The 9588-nt window shown below is 34.1% G+C and overlaps 1 protein-coding gene across 1 annotated transcript in view; it reads left to right on the top strand.

Annotated features, from left to right (window-relative positions):
* Positions 1 to 215: 215 nt before the first annotated feature.
* LOC150082881 (uncharacterized) overlaps positions 216 to 9588 on the top strand; it is a 142951-nt gene continuing 133578 nt past the window's right edge. Inside the window, exons 1-2 of the mRNA XM_090378309.1 lie at positions 216 to 294; positions 3975 to 4082. Coding sequence (XP_090234435.1) covers positions 271 to 294; positions 3975 to 4082 — 132 coding nt within the window. The 5' untranslated portion in view covers positions 216 to 270. The remainder of the gene's footprint in view (positions 295 to 3974; positions 4083 to 9588) is intronic.

Here is a 9588-nt window from a genome sequence, read left to right as displayed (position 1 = left end):
TGCATTTTTATTTTGTTTTATTTCTCTGTTGAAAGCACATTTCCCTATTTTATATGTTATTATTATCACTAAATTTATGTAAAATTCTTTACCTTGGCTGTACCGGGATATTGCCTATTTTTTGATGGATGGCAAAAAACTGGTTTTATAATATATATATAACATGTTCGCTGTTTCGAGAGCAAGATGTCGCTGTATGCTTGTGTTGTTGTGGAAGTAAGCGTATAGAAGAAAAGCAGCCACCATGCACGATGTAGGATAGGCGTATAAATGTATCGGAAGTACTATCCAGAAGTAAGTACGCGTATGCTTATAAGGTGGTGGTGTAGTTTATTTGACAGAATTTTCTCTTGCAAATGTTAATAACGCAGTCAAATATAATTTACTGCGCTGCTCTAAAACTATCGACGATCAAGGTATTAGGCTTAGCAAACGATAGTGACAAGTAGGGATTCCACTGTGAAAAAATATAACCGTTACAGGAACTAAAGGGGCTAATAGCCCATTTTGTGATCAAAATAATATGGATTTTTTACTGTTAAATGATGAATTATATTTTAATGATTTATGGGAACACTACTTTATCCCCCCCTTTAAAAAAATCTTGAAACCGTCCCCGTCTGCTTCGTAATACGTGGAATAATAAAAAAAACAAACAAACAAAAACTCCTCTATAGGACAGTGTTTGCACAGTCGTAAATATGTTAACGTTCATTATCAAAGTGAATGTTATAGTGAATTATCGAACCAGACTGTTGCCAACACTCATTAAAACCTAATAGCAGAATAAATTAAGAAAAACTAACCAAGTCAAAAATAGTATGACACAGCAATTATTGTTATTTCTTCACGGTTACATCTGGGCAAAGGTAAGAGTCCAACACGTATTTTCGAGATTGTGTACCACGTGTGAAGGATAAACTAGCATCGTCGAGGATAGTCATGAAATGCTGTATGGGGGGTGGAATGAATCACGAATGTATACAAATATTTCCATGGTTTGGAGAAATTCACAATTATGAAATCCAGTGGCTAACAAGGAAAAGACATGGAATGTGTAGAATTTGTAGGGAGTTGCCAACAGATAGAAGTGGTGCTGCCTTGTTTGCAATAGTTAACAGATTTGACAGTGTAAGTTCATAGAGCATAATTATTTGGGGAGAAACATCTGAATAGTTGTTTTTGCTCCACAGCTCTGCTTTTAGTCAACATCATATATGAGCAGTAGTGGCCCCTATTTTCTCACCCAACACACACACACAATGGATTTTGTTGCCTTTTTAATACATTGTTGCTGGAATTGCTCTCTGTAATATTTTCTTCATTACCAGAGAATCTTGGTATTGAGCATGTCCCAAGTAGAACCCAGTACAGCCCATTTTCTGGATGTGACCTTTGGAGGGCCCAAGGGTCATGCTGAGAAAATATGTTTAGATTTAACATAATTCATATGTATAAATAATTAATATTCATAATTCATAAAACAGAAAGTGTAAAATGACAAGAAAATTTGAGGAATATTTTTTGTATAATTTTCTTTATTTTCATATATTTTTGCCACCCTTAAAATTTTTCTGCTTGAGGTCTGTGCCTCACTTGCTCACCCAATGAGCTGACTCTGTATATACAAAATTTATATGATTTCACTTTTAGGGCCATTTTGAACCTATTTAAATAGAAATTTCTTTAATTTTGCAAGATAACACTGTAACAATTTTGCAAAATTATCATATCATCTTGTTATCACTGGAATAAATGACAGTGGTTTGTGGCAATTATAACAGTTAAGGTAAACATGTGCTCATAGTGTTCAATTAGTAATAATCACACATACTAATGTTATAATAATTTTTTTTTTCACATTCCTTCCTTAAACTGTCATACGTTTTATTTTCATTTTCAGGTATAAATTGATTAGAGACCAGTAACCAACTTATAAGAGATTAGCATCATCTGCTATAGGTTAACCCCAGTGAAAACTGTTTTAATAAGTTTTTCAGTATTTGTAAAAGAATAAGAGAAGTTTACCTCAATATGAGGTAAACTTCTTAATACGTTTTTTTCATACAGCAAGGTCCATATTCTAGTAATTGGTCTAGTAAGTAGTTCAAGGGGGATGTACATGTATTTACAAGGAAGGACTGAAGATGCGATCTGCAGACTAGAAACTTGGCATCTGTGGGTGAGAGTAAAATCTGATTGAGGTGTGTAAGGCCTCACCTAAAGAGATAAGTAAAATGAACAATGCTGGTATAGTACGACTGATTATCTGAGTTTCTGTTAACTGAGCTCGTTAGCTAGCCAGTTGGCTGAAGTGAAAAAAATAAGAATGAAAAAGGATAGTATGTTAGGAACTGTTAATCTAAAGTGTGAATCAAAAGAACAGAAAACAAGATTAAATATATATTTTTGTAAAACATTTATCTAACACATGCCACTGTGCTGGATAAACCAATTTTATTGATTCTGATGTTTTGGATGCTACAGTTAATTATACAAATGTGCTTTAACTCGTAATCAGTAATGACCATCACAGTATTTTAGAAAAAAATTTTGTGAAGTATATCAGCGAGAATACTTTAGTTTAATTAAAAGAAGGAAAGAGGAAAAAAAAGTTATTAGAAATGGATATCAATCATTGCATTTAAACCTTAAGTTTTTAAATAGTTTTATTAAATATCATAAGAAAGAATAAAAATTACAAATTTATTAATTTAGTATATACCACACATGCTGTACATTTTACACATATTACTGTACTGTATTTTGTTTAATAAAAACTTTTGTTTAATAACCGCAATTAAAAAGGCAAAAAAGTTGTGTTTCTGTTATCTGGGATTTTTGTTATCCTAGGAGCCTAGGATAACAAAACTTTTTGTGCAAACACAGCAAAAGCCTGGCTTACTTGCATCATTTAGGCATTCTGATGCTAACACTGTTTTTTTTATTATGATTCTTGACTTATTATATTTCATTTTTTTAATGAATGTACATTGCAATTAACCATCTATTTAGTGAAAGTCCCAGTTAAAAAGAGTACTTTTAACTGGGCTTGCCTTTAATAAATTATTTGTATAGGTAATGACCATGAGAGATCAAATATTAAAAACAAAGCATGCATACTCCTAAATAGCATATATGGTCTAAGATTATACAAGTTTATTTGGAATATATGAGTAACAAAAATAATAATAAAACTGGATAACCTTTAGTTTTGATAAAATAAAATATTTTCTGAAGATTTTATTAATTTATAATAATAAAGGATTTAATGTGTTAAGAGAAAGGAGTATGTGGTTGTTCATAATGATTTAATTAAAATTGAATAACACTAATTAAACCGATATGAACTGTTTATCAAATGACTTTTATTGTATAAAAGGTATTACATTAAATAAGTTAAACACCTAAGCAATAGAACTATTTAATGATTTGTGACATTACTGGATTCCATATTGAATCCTGTCATCATGCCTAATCAGGAAAGATTTGAGCATCTGTTACTAACTGTACAGGGTAGAAGTGTTGTTCGCATTTAATTAATTTGTAATAATGACTTGTTTATATTACTCATATTTATCACCCAGTACTATACCAAGCCGCTTAGGCTACTAGTATTTGCATATTATTTTAATGTACTCTGCAGTTTGTCACTTCCCCATCAGTTTACTAAAGGCAAGTTTATGTGTCGTACATTTTACTTTTGTTAATTCTAAGATTTAAAAAAGCTTAGTGCCTTCTTTTCTGTGCTCTGTTAATGATATTAGCATAAATTTAGTGTTCTCTCTAAAAAAAAAAACAGATTCCAAATTTGTTAATTATGAATAATGGAATATTTCAGTTCCTGCTATTTTTTTTACTTTTTAAGCCTTTTTTTAATTAAAACAGTATATTATATTGGATCAGAATCAATAACTGTATAATTTAAGGATGACAAAACTCTCTTACAATGCTTCTTTTTTTTTTTTTATTAGGTAGTCATCCTGCTGCTTCTGTCCCATGTGGGGTGGAATGGACCCTCTGTAACCTTTCTTTCCTGCACCTCAGAAAAATCCAAATTTGTTCAGAATATCGTCCACAAAGTAAGTGTTGCCATTAATATTTATTAGTAAAATTTGAATACAAATAAAATAGCAGAATTACAACAGAAATTTCATTGATAATTGAAATATAATTCAGTTTCATAGTATAGTAAAATGAGAATCTCAATAATTTCCTACTTTTGAATAAGTCTCATAAAGAGTAACTTTAACCATAATTACCTCTTCATACTATGCATCATTTGTAGCATCATATTCATCATATTCATACTATGCATTATCATCATAGCAAAATTCCATCTAATTTGAGTAAAACATTGTGCGTTTTTTGCTATTTCCTTTGGTAATAGTAAAAGTACAGCTTGTTGCACTGTATATATTCTGTATGATTTAAGTACTTTTTTCTTAAATATGACTCTGCATGGTTGATATATTCAAACACAAAGCATACGCACACACACATCACAAAATAAAGATACTTTATTTTTGCTGCTTTTTTTAGAATTCTTTATATTGATCTTCTATTTATCTGCAGTCACCATGAATATCACAATATTGCAAAATGTTTAACACGTTGTTGTTTGTTGTTTTATGGTACATTAGCATCTAAGACCATAGTAGGCCAAGTTGAAATATGTAATAATACATCAAAGATATATTTGGTAACCTAAACAGGTTACCATGTTACAAAAGGTAAATGTGTATCAAAATATAAAACTATAAATTCAAATAAGAATGTATAAATGACTATAAAAAGTTAAAAACATTAGACATATTGTCTCTGTCATCTAAAATCTGGCTGAGTGGCTAAACAGTTCAACCAAATAAATAAATCCTGTAAAATATAAATGGTGTAACGGTATAAACGGTCAAAAGCAGATGTTCAATAGAAATATGAATAATGGTTAAAATACAGGTAACCCTCGTATAACACAGTAGTTTGGTTCCTACAAAATCTTGTGTAATGCAAAGCCGTGTTATACAGGACTAAGAACCAGTACAAAAATGGGGGTTATGTTCCAAAAGTTAACAAAAATACACCTTTTTTTTTATAACTATCGGAAACTTAATTTTTATAGTAGTAATAACTTAATATTTTAACTTTATTTTTATAATAGTAGTAACTGACAACAGATGGGTCGCAAACCACCATCTATCTCGAAGGCGTCCAGATCGAGCAAGTGCAGGACTTTAAATACCTTGGGTCGCTGGTCCAGGAGAAGAAAGTTGCATCCACCATGGAAATCCACAGCAGAATTGGACAGGTGGCCACTGCGTTCGCCTCGCTCAAATGGTGTCTATGGAAGAGGACCAACATTTCCACAAAGACTAAAATCCGACTCTTCCGGACTTTGATCCTGCCCATTCTTCTTTACGGATCGGAAACATGGATTTGTCTCAAGTTAGATTTGAACAAACTTGAGGTATTCCAAATGCGATGCCTGCGGCAGATCTTGGGCATCTCTCTTCGCGACCGCATCACTAATGATACCATCCGCGCCAGATGCCAACAGCAACCAACCATTGCCGACCAAATCCAGAAGCGAAGGCTCAGATGGTTTGGCCACGTATGTAGAATGGGCACGAACAGAATACCATCCACACTCCTTTGGAGACAACGACCCACCCAATGGAGCATCCAACGGACCGCGCCTAGGAAAACGTGGGCCAAGCAAGTGGAAGATGACTTGAAGAGCCAACGTCTCGACCTTAACCAGGCCAGGACTGAAGCCATGGATCGTAAGGTATGGAAGAACATCACAGAGCAAGTCCGAAACCCTGCGGCACCTACAGCAGCATACTGGTTGCGTGGCCAACCGCCTCCCCCAGCTGCCAGCTAAGGACCAAAGAAGAAGAAGAAGTAGTAACTTAAATAGTAATAACTGAACAAACATCTTATCTTACAAACTGATACTTATATGTGAGATAATGTACGTTCATTTAATTTTCTTCCTTTTCATTGCTGCTAAGCACAATCTGTTCTGCAGCATCTAGATTTCGTGTACCTTCTGCTCTCTTTAAAAGTCATGAATTGCACTCTTCGAAATCACAATTATTTTTATGGTCTTAAACAAGCACAAGTTCAATAACACAGAACCTAGATGCTGCACGAAATCTAGATGCTGCAGAAGAGATTGTGCTTAGCAGCGATGAAAAGGAAGAAAATTAAATGAAAATACATTATCTCACATATAAGTATCACAGTTTGTAAGGTAAGATGTTTCTTCAGTTGGGAGATCCCTAACCCAGGGATACCCCCACTTTAAATGATACGTGAAAATCGGAAGAATATTTTTCAGTTAGCAAAATAAAAATAAATTTACGCTTATGTACATAGCTGAATTAGTGCATACTAATTGATATTTCCGTTCACTGACTTTTTTTTTTTTTTGGTTGTAAAAATTAAAACAGTAAAAATTATAAGCAATTTATAACAAAGAACAGGGCATGCACAAGTTGCAACAAACACGATATGGAGTAATGAGTTTCTGAAAATTTATTTATATTTTTTATATGATTGAATATTTCATGGAAGGGGAAACACATTTCACCATAATAACGTGAAAACCCACAGAATTCCAGCTATCGGCACTATAGCAAATGCAAGAAGATTGAGTTTACCACCCATTTATAATTGATTACACTAACAGAAAAGACCAATAAATTGGAAGCTGCAAATTGTTTTTATTGTTTTATGGTAGCGACCTCCAGAAATGTGCTTTAGTAAAAATATCATGAAGGCAATAACAACTAGCGAGTCAACAGCAGGGATTCACAAAAAGGAATGGAAACATTAAAAATTACATCTAACATAATAGCAGGGTTTTCCCAGCACAAGCTCAAAAATACCGTGTTATGCAAGATTTCTGGCAATACTCAAACCGTGTTAGAGCGAAACCTTGTTATAGAAGTACCATGTTGCGCAAGGATTCCCGCAATTTATCAATCGTGTTAAAGCGAAACCGTGTTGTAGAAGTATCGTGTTATACGGGGGTTGCCTGTGGTTTTACATTTCTCACACATAGGTGAGTCATCTGTCCTCAGCAAGAAAGAATGTGTCAGATGATTGTGATCTATGCAGAGCCAAGCAAGAACAACTTCCTCTCTTCGGACCTTGCGTAGACTGGACTGCCATTGCTTGATTACAGGCTTAATTTGATATAGTTTGTTTGTGGCCTGTCCATGCCAGAAATCTTGCCATTGGGAATGTAGTTTGATGCATATTATTTGACTGTAGTCTGTATAGGGAAATACAGGCAATGGTTATCCAGGAAAGGCTGATTTTGTGGCCGTATCAGCTAATACATTTCCCCTGATTGTTTTATGGTAGTGACCTCCAGAAATGTGCTTTAGTAAAATATCTTGTAGTTTTACATTTCAGGCAATAATCTTCTGCTGGATCCCAATGTGGCTTGGGATCCAGCAGAAGCGGATGTCAAAATCTGATTTCACGAGAGAAAAAAGCATCTGCTGAATCTGTGACAGGACTGGATAAGGTTATACCTCACTGATAATACCTCAGTGGTGTGTTGATAATAGTGGCTGTAATGCACTTAATGAATCAGTATACAGTTGTGCCCCCATATCCACTGATTCAGTATCTGCTGATTGTTACTCGCAGTTAACCATGGAAAAAAAATGAAAAAATTTAACACATACTTCTCGTGTGTCCAAGAAAGAATGATGAAAAAAATATGATGCTTCCCTTTATTTTTTATGATGTCGATTTTAAATTGAATAACTTCCCTTTGTTGCATATGGTTTGGTCACCAACATTATAATGATTCTTTAGAGATTTAACAGAAGCGCCATTTTCAAACTTTTGAAAAGTTTTTGTTTAATTTGAAAGCACAACTCTTGCATTTGCCCATCATTTTTGCGATTTCTAAACAAAACAAATAGATACTATAAAAAAAAAATTCTGGCATCCTTGACATAAATAACGAAACAAAAATTGTCCTTTTACGGTGCAATGGAACACAACAATCGATGCGACGCACTAAAACAAACTAAACATTTGGTCTTATTTTTTTTTTTGTTTTGAGCGGTAGGTGTGAAGACAGCAGTTGCAAGATAATAGGTACACTAATCTCCCAATGACCACTTATAACATTGGTTCTTGTCGCTTATTTATAACTTGCAAAGGCGCCTCCATAGCCAGGTGAGAAGGAGCAGCAGTGTGTAGTACACGCTTCTTGATTAGACCGGGGTTCGAGCCAGTCACCACCAAATACGGAGGATGCGGAAAGGTCAGGGAATGACCACCGCATATCCCGGAGCAATATGGCCTTAGTTGCTAATGCTCCTAAAAACCAAATAACAAACAAACAACAACATAACTTGCAAAATATCTGTTTATACCTATTCTAATTACAGGCATACCTCGGTTAACGTTACCTCTGATAACGAAGCTTCGATATAACGAAGTCCGCAATTTCAAGCCCCATTTAACATAAAAAAATATTCCAGTTTAATCACCTGAAATCTAAACAAACTGAAGAAATTATGGAAACCTTTGGGGCTTCTCGTGGTTGGTTCGAGAAATTTAAAAAACGGGCCAGGATTCATAGTGTAAAATTAACAGAAGCTGCAAATAAGTTTCCAGAAAAACTAAAGGAAATAACTGAACGTGAAAAATTTCCACCAAATTTGGTGTTCAGTGTTGACGAAAGCGGTTTGTTCTGGAAACGGCACCAACAAAAAGCTTCATTTCTATTGAAGAAAAATCAGCTGCTGGGTTCAAAGCAGCCAAAGACCATTTATAGTTACTCTTTGGATCAAATGCCTCTGGCGATTATAAATTAAAATTGTTATTAGTTTACCATTCAGAAAATCCGAGGGCGTTAAAAGGTAACATAAAAATGAATTTACCTGGAATATGGAAAGCAAATAGAAAAGCGTGGGTTACCAAGGAGTTATTTACTGATTGGTTTGTTAACCACTTTTGTCCTAAAGTAAAACGGTATTATCAAAAAAACAACTTTGAAGAAAAAGCTCTTTTGTTGTTAGACAATGCTCCGGGACATCCTACTGATCTTAACACGTTGGACACATGCATTCCTGTCAAAGTTGTGTTTCTTCCAGCAAACACAACTTCCCTGATTCAACCATTGGATCAGGGAATAATAGCATCATTTAAAGCTTATTATCTGCGTCGAACATTAAGCAACTTAACTGAACTAGAGAATAAAGAGGAAATGACAGTTAAAACTTTTTGGAAAAACTACACCATTAAAAAGGCAATTGAAAACATTGATAGTTCTTGGAAAGAAGTCACTAAGAAATGCTTAAATGGAGTTTGGCGCAAAATATGGCCAGAAGTTGTACTACAAGAAGAAAATAACATCCAAGAAATTAGAAATGAAGTTATCCAGATGGCTCAATCAATAGGTTTCGAAAATGTCGATGAAGAGGATGTTAGAAATTTATTGAATGCAGATGATGGTTTTTCAGTGGAAGATTTAGAAAACCTTGTTAGCAACGAAGACAAAGATAATGAAGACGAAGTTAAAGAAGTTCGTGCCGAAAAAGTGTTAACCAAAGATTT

This window comes from Mastigoproctus giganteus, chromosome 7 (genome assembly GCF_048544385.1).
Source record: "Mastigoproctus giganteus isolate SK-2022 chromosome 7, ASM4854438v1, whole genome shotgun sequence".
In the NCBI taxonomy this organism is placed as follows: domain Eukaryota; kingdom Metazoa; phylum Arthropoda; class Arachnida; order Uropygi; family Thelyphonidae; genus Mastigoproctus; species Mastigoproctus giganteus.
This window is presented reverse-complemented; position numbering and strand designations above follow the sequence as displayed.